General features: G+C 45.4%; 1 protein-coding gene across 1 annotated transcript in view; it reads left to right on the top strand.

The window, feature by feature from the left end:
- The window catches only part of LOC121444666 (doublesex- and mab-3-related transcription factor C1-like), a 65,584-nt gene that overhangs the window by 22,333 nt on the left and 27,819 nt on the right, over window positions 1-15,432 (top strand). The window contains exons 3-6 of the mRNA XM_041646572.1: window positions 11,424-11,581; window positions 11,994-12,052; window positions 12,202-12,226; window positions 12,322-12,499. Of these exons, the coding sequence (XP_041502506.1) occupies window positions 11,424-11,581; window positions 11,994-12,052; window positions 12,202-12,226; window positions 12,322-12,499 (420 nt within the window). The remainder of the gene's footprint in view (window positions 1-11,423; window positions 11,582-11,993; window positions 12,053-12,201; window positions 12,227-12,321; window positions 12,500-15,432) is intronic.

The following is a 15,432-nucleotide window of genomic DNA, read 5'->3' as shown; positions in this document are numbered from 1 at the left end:
GCTGTTGGCTACAAGCATGGCATTGGGTTGGACCCATTTCATTAGGACACAAGAGAAGGAAAGTGTACAATAGTGGTTGCCAGTGACCTGAAGGTGGCATAGAGATGACAATGTGAACATAGAGGTGTAAATACAGCCAAACCGCAAAAACATATTTTTTATTTTAAGTATATAATCTATACTGTACCTTGGTATCCTGCTTTGAAGTATGTATAGGTTGTAAATGTGAGCACTGTGTGCATAATAAAGAGTCTGGGCTAGGTCTATAAAATTAACCATTTCAACACGTTCTACTTTTTGTTCCTATAAGATACAAATTTTTAAATTTAAATACATATCAAACATGTATGTTCAGCATCTATTGTTTACGACTTCACTGTACAGGAAATGTGCATGGTGGAAGATCGTAAATGCTTTCTCCACAGAGGAATAATGGTGACTCTGAGGGTGACTGATGGGATTTACCTTGATGGTAGTAGTCGTGTCACAATGGTTTACACACCTGGAAACCCAAAAGCATACAATTTTAATTTTGAGATTTTTTATTTTTGAGAAAGCTGGGGGGGGGGATACATCGACACAGCTGTGAGAACCCAGGGCTCAAAACCCACAAGCGCTGAGCCCTTAGAAGTGGCAACACTTAAACTGGTCATGCCCTAGTTCACAGGCTAGGAGAAGAGAGTGCTCTTGGAGAGAGTACAGAGAGTCACTTGTGACTGGGGTGGGCAGTGGCAAGTATCTTCTCCCCGGAAGTCGGGACTCTGTAGTTCTGTAGAGTGGGAGGCAGGACACAGGGCCACCAAAGCCTAGAACTGTGTGTCTCAACCTTCCTTATGTTGTAATCCCTTAGTACAGTTCCTCACCTGGTGGTGACCCCAACCATACAATTATTTTCTACTTCATAACTCCAAGTTTGCTGCTGTTATGAATCATAAGGTAAACATGTGGTATGTAGAATGTTTGCTATGCAACCTCCAAGGGATCGAGACGCACAGGTTGAGGACTGCTGACCTAAAAGGACCATGCTAGGTGATTGTGGCAAGAGCTGAGATCAACAGCAGAGGTACGTCATTTGGAAAACAAAATGTAGTGCTGAGTATCCCAGTGAGCCCTGTGTGGGCAGTGGACAGCTAGTTCTGTGGTCACGATTAGTCAGCTTGGGAGGTGTTGGGCAGGATGGGTCTGTGTCTGGTCGGAGGGACAGATGTGAAGGCTTCTTATGCATCTGTCCAGCTGCCTTTATCCCACCTCTGTTTCTGCGTTCTAGATCAGCTACTGAAAGGAACCAAATATCACCAATTATTTCAATAGACATTCGTTGTTTCATTTCTGTCTCTTCTCCCTTTCTTCTCCACTCCCTTCGCACCCCCCCCCACACACACACATGGACATAGAGAGGTTGACAAACTCAGAAGGCATAACCTCTGGGAAGACTGCCTTTCTCTTGGGAGGTGAAATTTCTAATTCTCTTTTGGGTTGGTAGTGCCGAGCCATGTATCTGAGGTTCGGCTAGGACTGGAGAAGTTGTGACACAGAGCTCACATTCTCAGCTGAGTTTGGATCTACTTGACACAAACGAGGGTCATCTGAGAAGAGGGAACCACAGTGGAGGAAACCCTTCTATCAGACTGGTGTGCAGGTCTCCTTGATGAACACTTGCTGGCAGAGGAACCAGCCAGCTGGGGCTGTGCCATCCATGGGCAAGTGATCCTGTGCTATGTAAGCAAAGTAAAGAAAGTAGCCCGAGAAAACCACAAAAGCTCGGCAACAAGAAGCCTTTCCTATGGCCTCTGCTTCAGTTCCTGCTTTGAGTTCCTATCTGTCTTCAATCAATTCCAGGACCCTAAGACATGGGTTGAAACAGGCCACTTCTCCCCAGCTTGCTTTAAGCGTATGGGGTTAATAGAAACCACAATCACAGGACCAAAGTCAGTAGACAGAGGACCTGTGAGGGGAGATGATGCTCAGCCCATCAGACCTGCCACAGAAAGATCACTTCTAAGTCATTGATCACACTGGGATTAGCTACTTGGTGATGGTTAGTCGGTGATGTCGATCGGACTGGATTTGGAATCAACTGGGAGACACATCTCCAAGGATGTCTGGGAGGATGTTCCCAGAAACATTTATCTGTAGAGAGAATGACTGCCCGGGAGTGTGGACTGCATCATTACATGGACTGGGTTCCAGGAGTGAATAAAAATGAAAAAGCAATTGCCAGTGTCCCCTCCTCCATGCATTCTGTTTTTACCCAGTTGTGGAGTCTCGGCTGCCTGCTCCTGCCACTGTGAAATCTTCCACATTCCCCTGCAGCCTGGATTAGACCCTTTTAATCTGTGAGCTAAAATATATTCTTTCTGTGAGCTATTTTTGAAAGCAATGAAAAACATAACCAATACAAACTCCAACTATTCTCTATCTGTGGGTCCCACCCTGGCTGTCCTACAGAAGTAGAGAGAAGGGCTTGAAGCTTGAAATTCTGTTGTCTCCCTGTACACATTCTGGCCTCTGAGAACCCCCTCCTTCTCTCAGCAAGGAAGGACTCACCCCTTCACAGCAAGGAAGGACATTGGTTTCTTACAGCTGGTCCTGGTCAAGCATTTTTTTACTCCATTAGTTTGAAGCATATTGGAGATTGTCATTTGAAGGGAGATGGTATTTGTGATTTCTGTGTCCTATTTATGTCCTCCTGTAGTCAAAATACATTTTATACGTCAGTAAAACTGCCTAAGGGTAAAGATGAGTTGTGTTTTATCCTCAATGCAGCCTTGACCTGGGATAAATGTTTCAAGACCTTTCAGGGTCGCCCTAGGAAGACAAGAAACCCTCATAAAGTGGAGAGTGACCTTGTGTAGTAGAGACAAACAAGGCTGTTTTTTGGAACCTGTCTTGTCCCAAGGAACTGTGGGTGCTTGGGTGGTGTTGTGAGCAAAAAGTCTAAAGCCCTTTTAAAGGCTCCACGTATTCCTTGTGTATGCGTCCCTCTCCCATAATCTCTGCTCAAGACTTCTCAGCTATGAAGTCTGCATAGACTGCAAGGGGAGAGGCCTGCAAACTGCTCCTCCTGGATGTATGGAAGTGTGGGTCAGAGGTGCCAGCTGTGATATAGAAACAGTTCTGAGTGAGACTGCTTTGCTACAAAGACCGGAGCAAGTATCTTTGCCTCAGAGGGGGAAACTGATGTCCTAGGAGAACTCAGAAAGACACTTGCTCTCCCCTCCAAGATATCCCACCCCCATCACCAAGACATCATCCCCAGCACATTTTAAGTTGATGTCAGTAGGAAATGTAAATAAAATATAATGAAGCCAAAACATTGTAAAGCATGACGGCCTTTATTTCAACCGCACTGAACAAGATTCTCAGGGGGGTAAGGGCCTGGGCAGCAGAACGCCATGGCCCCGTTCTCGGCCTTTTTCTGCCCAGCGGCCTCTCCCGAGAAGGAAACAGAGAGACAAGTGGACCCTCAGAAGCCCTGTGGGAATGGAGAGGAGGGCTGGGGTGTTCTCTAGGGGAGAGGGAGAGAGTAATTGCAACTTGTTGTGATTGGTAAGAGGCAGGCTGACTCAGAGCCCCACCTGAAGAACTTGGACACACGTGCCAGGGCTCTCTGGAACCGACCCTTCCAGGGCCTTCTTGGAGGAGCAGCCTTCCCGGTTCCTCTTGGGCCATTGGATGAGTCCTCCATGTTGTGAGCAAAGACATTACCTTCCTGGAAGTATTGTTGTGGGTTTCTCACAGTCTGAAAAAGAGAGTTTAGACCTCATGTTTGCGGTCCCTCATGACTGTTGTCCATTACCTCAGGTGGGTACTGTGATGTGTATCTGCACTACTGGTTGAGGTGCTGAGGATGGAGAAGTTGGGAGCCCTGGCCTGAAGAACCCCAGTACCCCTGGAGGATGTTCCAGAGCACATGAACATGAAGCTCACCTGCCCAGGGGGTGGAAAGAAGGGAAAGGATATCATCTTCCTAGAGTGTGACGCCCCACTCAGGACATTTATCCACAGTTCTGCTGAGGTCCCCACTGTGCTGGCTGTGGAACCGAGACCTGCCCCCTGCATAGCCCTAATCTCCACCCCTCCATGGCCCTAAGCCCCATTGTTCCTGCCCATGGTTCCTCCCTGCTTCAGTTCAGTACATTCTGCTCAACCAGTAGATACATTTCTGGAGCATGACCTTCGTCCTAACTCCCGCCCCCAGAACTTTCTGTTTCTTCCTCTGCATTTCACCTTCACTCTGGCCAGCCTGAATGAAGTTCTGCAGGCTGAACTGAAAATGTCGAAGACTTCGGGTACATGGTGAGTTCACTTTGCGTGGGGTCTCCGCTGACAAACGTGCTCATGATGCCTGTCTGTGGTCGCCCTGTTTAGTTAGGACTGTGAGGTTTCTCATGGTGCTCTCTTGGTGCATGGTTCAAAGCGTTCATAAAATTCCAGAACAACGTCTGGTCATGGCGCTGTGAGGCTGGAAGGCCTGGACCCTACTTCTTCTCTCTGAGGCTTTTGCTCTGTGCAGGTTACCCGCATATTTGAGCATCTGCTTCTGGTGAATGATGGAAAGTATTTGTGCAGGACAGTCCTCAGGTCGTAGGTATTAAAGGTTAGCAGTTTACTCTTAGAATCGAGATTCACTTTGGGTTACATCTTGGAATCTGTTGGAGCCATCAATCTTTGTTTGCTTTTTCCCCTCAGGGCACCCCCTTTTTCTGTCCCATTTCCTATTATCGTGGAGTCTATGTAGTGCTGTCTGTGACCTGCCTCTGATCTCACTGGAGTGTGTGTCCTGTCCTAAGGTGACTCCGTGCTGTGGTGCTTACCTCCGTGTTGGAGCATGATAGTGAAATGCTGGGGTTCAGCCATTCTCCATCTTTGTCCTCTTCCACATGTCGTTGGCCCTTTTATGTCATAAGCACTGCTATAGATCCTTGAGCGATAACTTTTCCTTCTCTTGATGATTACAGAGAGTGGAAAACTTTTGAGTGCTTTAAACAGTGAGCAGAGCATACTTTATTTTAATACCTATTAGCAAGATTTTAATAGTTTTCTCTAAACAAATGTTCCAGTGCTTGTGCCCATATTCTTCACAGATATTTTGTTTATTTTAATGTTACTGTCATTTTAAAAAATTCTCTTTTGGTGTATTTGTTTGTAGTTTATTGTTGTTTTCATACTAATTTATCTTCTAGCTTTGCCAAAACCGTTTCTAACAACCAGGTGATGACTTTTCATGGGGCCTGGAAATATTTTTAAAAATATTCTTTGAGGCTCTCTGCTCCTCCCTGTTCTAGAGACAGCCGCTTCTTTTCCTGCAGTGCCAGCCTCGTTCCAGAGACACGATGGTGAAGGTCGGAGTGAATGGATTTGGCCGTATTGGACGCCTGGTTACCAGGGCTGCCTTCACTTCTGGCAAAGTGGACGTTGTTGCCATCAATGACCCTTTCATCGACCTCAACTACATGGTCTACATGTTCCAGTATGACTCCACCCATGGCAAGTTCAAAGGCACAGTTAAGGCTGAGAATGGGAAGCTTGTCATCAACGGGAAGGCCATCACCATCTTCCAAGAGCGAGATCCCGCCAACATCAAATGGGGGGATGCCGATGCCGAGTATGTTGTGGAGTCTACTGGTGTCTTCACCACCATGGAGAAGGCTGGGGCCCACTTGAAGGGTGGGGCCAAGAGGGTCATCATCTCCGCCCCTTCTGCCGATGCCCCCATGTTTGTGATGGGTGTGAACCATGACAAGTATGACAATTCCCTCAAGATTGTCAGCAACGCTTCCTGCACCACCAACTGCTTAGCCCCCTTGGCCAAGGTCATCCATGACAACTTTGGCATCGTAGAAGGACTCATGACAACAGTCCATGCCATCACGGCCACCCAGAAGACAGTGGATGGCCCCTCTGGGAAGCTGTGGCGAGATGGCCGTGGTGCTGCCCAGAACATCATCCCTGCGTCCACTGGCGCTGCCAAGGCTGTGGGCAAAGTCATCTCAGAGCTGAACGGGAAGCTCAAGGGCATGGCCTTCCGCGTTCCTACCCCCAATGTGTCCGTCGTGGACCTGACATGCCGCCTGGAGAAAGCTGCCAAGTATGATGACATCAAGAAGGTGGTAAAGCAGGCATCCGAGGGCCCACTAAAGGGCATCCTGGGCTACACTGAGGACCAGGTCGTCTCCTGTGACTTTAACAGTGACTCCCACTCTTCCACCTTCGATGCTGGGGCTGGCATTGCTCTCAATGACAACTTTGTAAAGCTCATTTCCTGGTACGACAATGAATTCGGCTACAGCAACAGAGTGGTGGACCTCATGGCCTACATGGCCTCCAAGGACTAAGAAGCCCACCCTGGACCACCCATCCCAGCAAGGACACAGCAAGAGAGAGGTCCTCGGCTGCTGAGCAGTCCCTGGCCTAACTAACCCTTAACACTGAGCATCTCCCTCACAGTTTCCATTCCAGACCCCCAGAATAGCAGGAGGGGCCTTAGGGAGCCCTACTCTCTTGAATACCATCAATAAAGTTCATTGCACCCCTCAAAAAATATTCTTTGAAAATTTCACACAGTTATCACGTTTATTCCCATCCTCCACTTCTCCCAGATTGCCCCTCCCTCAAGATTCCCCCTTTTCATTTTGAATCTATGTGCCTCTGTCTACAGTTCGTGCCTGACTGAACCAGCTATGGCTTAAAGAATGATGCTGGGTGCATGTGGTGAGCATCTGGAGCAACATTCTGCCACATTTCTTAGATATTGACAGGAAATTTCTGTCTTTCCCTTATCACGTGTTTTCTGTCACAATACAACCTAGACCATACATCAAGGTAAAAGTGAGAACATTTGAGGGAAGAAGGGAAAGCCAAGGGTGTGAAAAGAAGGTAATAGAGAAAAAAAAGATAGGTGTCATATGTTGTTGGATGTGAGGAATCAACCTTCCACTGTAAATGTGATAAGGGTGTGTATGCAGGACCTGGAAGTACAAGGGATCCTTTCTATATGGATGAAGGGGACTCAATGGACAGGGAACAGCAGAGGGTAATGGGGGTCAATGTGAGCAAAGTATAATACACCATTGTGAAAATGTCATTAGGCCCATTATTTTGTGTGAAATCATAAAAATTAATAGAAGTGTATTTAGCATTTCACCATGAAACATTTCCTCTATGGTTTGTTTTTTGCTTTTGTTTCTTTACAGATAGATATTATGGGATTGAGAATATTCCCCTATGTTCCTAAATTGGCATACCTTCTTTTTTGATGTTTTTATCACTGGAGTTTTCAGATTATCACATCCCCTTTCCGGCACACATCTTAGTGACCACTCTTCTGTTATCCCACTAATACAGTAAAATTCATTCATGGATTTCTTTTCCTGCCCTTTCTTTTTATATACAGTCTTACTCTGTAGGAGACAAACTGCTGGAATTCACAGTGTCTCCCAGTCTGGCCTCCAACCTATGGTGTTCCACTTGCTACAGCTTCCTGTGTGCTAATAATATTATAGGAATGCACCTCCAGGCTAGCTTTATTTGTGGTATTTAAGTGTCAAACTAGGGACTGGAGTGATGGCTCAGTAGTTATGGGCACTTGTTACTCCAGCAGAGAATCTGGGTTCAACTCCCAGAACCCACAAAGTGGCTCATGACCACCTGGAACTCCACTTCTAGGGAATCTGGTGTCCTCATCTGACCTCCGAGGACACCAGGCAAATGGTGTGCATATGTACAGGCAGGTAGAATACGCACACACACATAAATAAATAAACCTAAGAAAAATTAATAGTAAAATGGTCTTGCATTCCTAGAGTAAAGTGTACTTGTTAATGAATGTTTTTCCATACACTGATTCAAACTGCTAACATTTCATGAGAGGTTTGCATCTATGTTCATGAGAAATACTTGTCTGTAATACTTCTTGTGCTGCTTTATATTTTTAATAGTTTTATTACATCTTTGAGAATTTCATATAATGTGTTTTGATCACATTTACCCTCAACTCCTCCCCTTAACTCTTCCCAAGCCCACCCCTACCTCCCCAACTCTTACCTTTTATTCTGTTAGAGTTTTTATTAATATATATGTACATGGGGCCTTTTGCATGTGTCTGCTGGTATCCAAGAAGGCCAGAAGAAGATGTTGGATCCCCTGTAGCTGGAGTTAGAGATTATGAACAATTTCCTGTTGTGAATGCTTGGATTTGAACTTGGGTCTTCTACAAAAGCAGTACACACTCATAACTGCTGAGCCATCTCTCTAGTACTATTTTTTGGTTTGTTTGTTTTCATAACCCATTGGCTCCAGTTTGGGCTCTCGCAATACTTCTGGGGATGAGGCCATCTACCCGAGCTTGGTCACCTTACCAGTAGCCACAGCCTTAAAAGAAATCGTGACTCTTCCTTCCCCAGAAGACATCAACACCTCCATAACACCTCAGTTACAGGTGGGCCCTCAAGAACCCCTTCCTGCTTCATAGTCGAATGTTGACTTTTTTTGGTGCAGGTCTTGGGTGGGCAGCCACAGCTGCTGTGAGTTCATGGACGCAGTAGTCCTGGCGTCTCCTGACGACATTATCTCATTCTTGTCCTCCTCTACCACTGAGTCTTATGTTTCCTCCCCCTCTTCCAGGGATAGCCTTGGGGGTGTGTATGACATAGATGTCCCATTTGTGACTTAGCATCCCATAATCACTTGTTCTCCACACCGTGAATGGTTACAGGTTTCTTAGTTAATTGGCATTCACTGTTCAAACACAGACACTTCTCTGACAGGGTCTGGGAGATACACTAGTCTATGGGTTGAAATATACAAATTTCAAGAATAAGGCCTACTATATCTATTCAGTAAAATCACCATAGCAGATTTACGTTGGGACCTTTGAGCTCCCCAACCATGGATTCTTGGCCAGATTTGCAGGCCTTAAATCCAAGCAGAAAGCAGTTTATCCCTGTAACACATTTTACTATGGTACCTAGGGACATATATAGCCATGGTGGTCATTTCTGCAGTTCACAGGGTTCACAGCTAGGGAAGAATATTGAGGAGGTCTTCCTCTCAGCAGCCTGCATAGTACCTTCTAGTACTGTAAATGCTAGCTAGCAGAAAGGAAGCTTCCAGGGCCGCTTCCCATCTCACTACAAGTGTTCTGTGATTTCTCTTCCAGGATACCTCATCAGGCCTTTCTCTGGGCCCAGGGGGATCAAACTCAGGTTGTCAGGCTTGTATGGCAAGCATGTTCACTTGATGAGTCATCTCCTGAGTCCAACCATAAGTCTTGTTATTTAAAAATTATTCAGTTTAGTTTTCCCTGCCTTGCTCTACGCTGCCCAATCAGGCCAAGCCAGTTTCCTTTATTAACCAATGTTATTCACAGCATACAGAGGGGAATTCCACATCAAGTAGTTTGGCTACATCATTTTCACCCCTACCTCTCCACCTCCAATTCCTCTCATGTCCACTTCACTCTCACTCAAGTTTATGACCACTTACTATTTTTAGTTGTATTGTTTTTTTTCAAAAGTAAACTGTCTTTTTTCACTTAGATACCAATCCCAATTCCCAATCCGTCTCGTTCTTCCATTCCCTTCACCTTACCACCTACTGCACACCCACCCCCCCAATTCTCAGAGGATCCAGCGCACATTGTTTTTGGGAACGTCCAAGAGCATTCTCACTTTATCTAGCCTGAGGAAGGTATCCGTCCAAAGAGAACGGGTTCCCAAAAAGCCAGTACCAGCAGTAGGGATAAATTCTGGTGCCACTGTCAGGGCCCTTTTGTCTTCCTCAGCCATACAGCTGTGTCCCACATTCAGAGGGTCTAATTTGGTAGTAATCTGGTTCCTTCCCTGTCTGGCTGGAGTTGGTGAGGTCCCAGTATCTGAGGTAAACTATTTCAGTGGGTGTCCCCATCGTGGTCTTGACCTCCTTGCTCATATTTCACTTTGCCCTTTGTATGCTTTAAAGATTTGTCTATTTCTGTCCTTTGCTTACATCTCATGTAGGTTATGTATTGTTGAATGATACCTTTTTTTGTTTTGAGATACTGTCCCCCTAGTTAACCCAGAATGGTATGGAAGTTCTGATCCCCCTCCCTCACCTTCTTGAGTAGCCTAATGTGATTCCTTATGAGAAGCAAGAGGACAGGCAGTGTAAAGGGGGATCCAGGTGGTAATCAAGATTGAGGTTAAGTGTGCAAACAACCTTAATGAAAAGGTAAGGGAAATAAGGCATTCATGAGACTCCTGTCTGAGAGCATGGGACATAAAATCCCAGGCCGAAAGTGAAAGAATGAAGGCCATGAGGAAGACAATTAATGATGCGACAGAATGGATGGAGTGTAGTGATTGTTGAAGATGCAGGACTGTCTGGGCCTGAAAATGGATTGTGAGGAGAGAAGATAAACAGAAAAACTCATGATCAGGTTGAACATCTGTGAGACTGTGAAGAGCTTCGTATATGTGGTGATGGAGGAAGGTCATTGGTTAAATAAAAAGAAACTGCTTGGCCCTCATTGGTTAGAAGATAGGTGGGAGGAGTAAACAACAGAACGCTGGGAGGAAGAGGAAGTGAGCTCAGACTCCACAGCTCTCCTCTCGGGAGCAGACGCCTCAGAGAGACGCCATGCTCCCAGCTCCCAGGCAGATGCATGCGATGAAGCTCCGAACCAGGAAGGACATAGGCTAGAATCTTCCCGGTAAGCACACCTAGGGGCACTATACAGATGATTAGAAATGGGCTAAATTAATATGTGAGAATTAGCCTAGAAGAGGCTAGATAGAAATGGGCCAAGCAGTGATTAAATGAATACAGTTTGTGTGTTGTTAATTCGGGCATAAGCTAGCCAGGCAGGCGGGGTGCTGGGGACGCAGCCCCGCCGCTCCTATTACTACAAATTTAACCAATGACCTTACTCCATCAATGTGGGACTCTGTGAAGGGTACTATATAAGAAGGCCTAGGTGAAAATTGAGAAAGCATAGGGAAACGAGGAAGTGAAAGCTTAGTCCAACAGTGAGCACAATAGAGAGAAAAGTCCCAGTCACTGAAGATGTAGTTTTCTAAGGACAGAGTAAGTAACCTGGAGATGGGGGACCCAGGTGCTACTCTGACCCCCACTCCTGACCCTAAAGCCATGCAGCATAACTCATACCTGCCTTACCCCGCTGCTTTTCTGACTCCACATGTAGCAGTGGGCATGAGACTGGAGCTCCCCGGGGGAAAGAATTTGCCTTCAGAAGGCCTATAGGCCACTCGTACAACTTCTACAACCACTGCTTCTCTACCCAAAGCAGGGATAAAAAGCGTTTCTGCCTCTTCCATGCCTCAAATGTCACAGAGCACTGCCTTCTTGTGAGTGTCATGTCTGGCAAGGTAAGGGTCAGGCCTATTCCACATTGCTAACCTTGGTCCTTCCATCCTTCACTTTAGGGAACAGCATGGGCTCTTGCCTGCTGTGATCGCCTCAAAGAAAGAGCAGAGGACAAGGCTGAAGAGGCACCTGGATCAAGGACTGATAAAGAATATGGCTGTTGCTCCTAAATTCTACAAGCATGGCAAGAAGCTGGCTGGTGTAGCAGAAAGCCGCAGTGAGTGTCTTTGGTTAGGGAAGGAACCTGAATTTAGGTGGAGGGAACATGAGTAATTCTGTCAGCATCCCTGTCTTGAGATTGCAGTGGGACTGTTGGTAATTGCTCATCAAACCAATGTTAGGAATTAAATGCTTTGGAGAAATGTCCACATCCCTTGCTTATATTTTCTATAGGTAGACATTTGTTGCTGAGTGGTAAGTTTGTTACTTTTATCACTGTCTTGCTACTTAGCCCTGAGTGTTCTCCTGCCCCTATTGAATCAGGCTCCACAGTGGCCATTCACTAGAAAAAGAAAGCAACCCAAGAGTTGGGAAAGAGGCATAGTGTGGTAAACCCTCCAAATGGGGCCGGAATATTTGGAAGGATGGTGTCAGTGAGGCTTATGTAAGCTGTGCCTGGTGTTTTACAGATGGGCAGGAGAGCACTGTGCACAAGAGGGAGGCCAGGTCCCACAAAGTTCCACAGGAGGTAAGGAGATTCTGGTGCTTATGGGAGGTGATTCCAGAAGCTCCTCCCCTGACCCTTTGTACTGTGTCCTAAAGTCTTGGGTTCCATCCCCACATCGGCCGTGATTTACCATGTGAGCTCAGGTTTAACTGCATCTTCCTGGATTTTAGTGTGAACTGAAAATTAAAATTAAAGGTAAGCCTCAATGATCTTCAAGGGCTTCAAGTTCTGACATTCTGAGTTGCTGTAGTCATCTGACAACATGTTCATCTCTCCTCTTTTCATGGTAGGCTGGGTACCCAAATTCCTACTATTGTCTCTACTCTGGCAGGGAAGTTCTCAGGGAACTCATATGCCTAGCCAGCAGAGAGAATGGGCAATTCTGCCCCATGTTCCAGTGAAATTGGAGCAGCAACCAGCGATTTCTTTTTCCTGGGCACCTCGTGATCCATCTGTCAGGCCCAAAAGGTGAGTTGAATATGGCCCTAAAGCCAGCTGTATCCATATTACTCCATGTTAAGCACTGTGGTTGGTGCCATGGGAGATTGGCAAATGAGAAAGGAGAAAGAGGAGAAGGAAGAAGAAATGTAATAGGAGAAGAGGAAGTGTGGAGGAGGAGGAGGCATCACCTCAGAAGGAGGAGTGAAGAGAAGGCATTTCGCCTTGAGAATTCCTAATCTTGAGGGTTCCAATAAGTGATTTCATCTTTCCAAGTCTATGTTTTCTGGTAGCCACTCCGGGACAACAGGCTACGTTCATGACATTGACAAGAGAAGTAGAAGAAGGTGTACCACATAGGAAGCCCTGAATGAGCCTGGGCTGTTGCTCCATATCACAACAGATGGATGTGAGAGAAGATTCGGTTGGAATTTGGGGTCATGATGGGGAATGCTATAGAGGCCTAAAGGAATGCTAAAGTCAATAGAGAAGACTTCCTAGAGAAAGGCCTGGCTTGTCCTTCATTGTGGGTTTCCCCTCTCATTAGCATCTCAGTAGGGGAGAGGGGAGAAAGACAGAGTCACAGAGCTTCCTGGGAAACAGACCTCCTCCACAGACCAGCATCAAGGTGCAGATCTGGTTCAATGTGTATGTTCACTGGCATATATGCATACATTACCCAATCAGCTAAGGTCACATTGAGTTACTGTCCAATGAGTTCAAATGCCTTGCACCCCACGTCTTGTGTGGGTATATAGGGGCAGTATGTCCTGGCAGTGTGTCTGCAGACAAAGGGCAGGAACCAGGCATCTCCCTGGGCTTTGATGCCAAATTAGAGAGTCTGCAGTTAGCTGGGACTCCATTATGAGTCGTCTAGCATTCCAGAGACACAGATCTGCTCATACAGTTAAGGGGGGGGGCATTAGCAGTTGTCACGGTCCCTGTCTGTTACTGACACCATTTGAACAGAGACTGACTCATCAATTCATAACCACTGTGGACTGGGAAAAAAAGGAAGCAAGAGCCAGTACCTGAAAAAGGAGGGGCTCCCATCTGTAGTAATAAGAGTGGCGGGGCTGCGTTCCCAGCACCCCGGCAGCCTGTCTAGCTTATGCCCCGAAATAACAACACACAAACTGTATTCATTTAATCACTGCGTGGCCCATTCTCTTCTAGGCTAATTCTCACATATTAATTTAGCCCATTTCTAATCATCTGTGTGTAGCACCCCAAGGTGCGCTTACCGGGGAGATTCTAGCCTATGTCCATCCTGGGTCGGAGCTTCATTCCGGGAGTGGGGCATGGCATCTCTCTCAGGCGTCTGCTCCTGAGAGCAGAGCTGTTGCGACTCTGAGCTCACTTCCTCTTCCTCCCAGCGTTCTGTTCTGTTTACTCCTCCCACCTATCCTCTAACCAATAAAATGGGCCAGGGCAGTTCCTTTATTAGCCAATGACCTTCCTCCATCATTTCCCCTTTTTCGGTTTAAACAAAAAAAAAAAGGCTTTAACATAGCAAAATTACATATAACAAAACAGTTATCAAGTAAAAGTTACAATAATCTTTATCATAACTAAGGAAAACTATAACTATAACTAACTATTCTTAACTCCATCAAAGACTCCAGAAAGATATATTACCTAAGTAAACAAGAACTAAGAAACTTCAAACTCTAGAAATGACAAAGACATCTCGCTGCCTGGACAGTCACCCAAAGTTCTTTTGTACCGTTGGGGCATCCATCTTCAGCCTTCAGGCCCATGGTATCCAGCAGACATTTCCATAAAGCAGGAAAATTCAAAGTCAGTTCAGTCACTATCTGTTGTGTCCTGCAGAATGTCTTGCAGACTCTTTCAAAATGAATCAGGAACCCCGAAAGATCATCTCACCTTAGGCAAGTTCAGTAGTCCCCTCTCTGCGGGTTCTCTGTGTCCAGTTTATGCAATAGTCCAGGCAAGAGCAGTTTCTTGCCCAAATGGCTATCAAACTCCATAAGGTGCCTCTTCGATGCCCATCTTCCTCTTGAAGTAGATTGGTGCTGCCAGGAGCAGAGTGTCTCATTGTCATGAAAAGTCCTCAGTTATTAAAACATTAAATGTCCTATTCTGTAATATTTGAAAGACATGAAGAATATCTATCTAAACTATATCTCTATATATCTAGAAAATCTAACTAACATGACTACAAGCTTTACTATTATCGATGATTATCCATTAACAACCTATATTTCTTAATTATACAGTATATATTTAAATAAACTACACAATCACGATACCTTAATCAAAATCAGAAACACTTATATATATATAACAAAATTGACCTTAAATCTCTATCAATAAAGCAAAATCTATACTAATGCAAATTATTCATACCTATATCATATCCCCCTTTAAATGTAAAAGAACGTTTATAAACCATATTTGGGAACATGGGCGCAGTTTTTTCTCTCCAAACTGCTTCCTGCTGAATGGGGGCGTCGTTAATTAGGTCTTTCATGGTATAACCTGTGTGCTAGTTTCATCTCAGTTGGCAGTTGAGCGAAGCAATTTTCTGAAGGTGTTCACACCAACCCTTCAGGAGGGCGTGGTCCATCATACCAAATCGGTATAGAAGAAATGAACAGCGTCTCATCCTCTGTGAAAACAAAATAAGAAACTCCTTTCCAAAGTATCATGTCCTTAGATCCAAATTTCAAAGCCAAGGCATCAAAACATCCATGTTGGATTAGCTCAGCAGCATCTACAAATAAATATCTTTTAGCAGCTGTTGGTCCTTCCTCAGCATTCAAACGATTCAAAGAGAGCATAATAGCATACAGTATCAAAATTCTCTGTATATTTTCCATCTTTGTGCAGCTTTGTTTTAACCTCTATTTTGTTTATTTTTACTTTTAACTCTTTGCTTTTTGAGACAGGTTCTCTGTATCTTTGACCTGAAGTAACTCTGTAGACCAGGCTGTCTTAGA

Source organism: Microtus oregoni, unplaced genomic scaffold (genome assembly GCF_018167655.1).
Source record: "Microtus oregoni isolate MIOR12 unplaced genomic scaffold, Mior012 000136F_ref0000326, whole genome shotgun sequence".
NCBI classification, from domain to species: domain Eukaryota; kingdom Metazoa; phylum Chordata; class Mammalia; order Rodentia; family Cricetidae; genus Microtus; species Microtus oregoni.
This window is presented reverse-complemented; position numbering and strand designations above follow the sequence as displayed.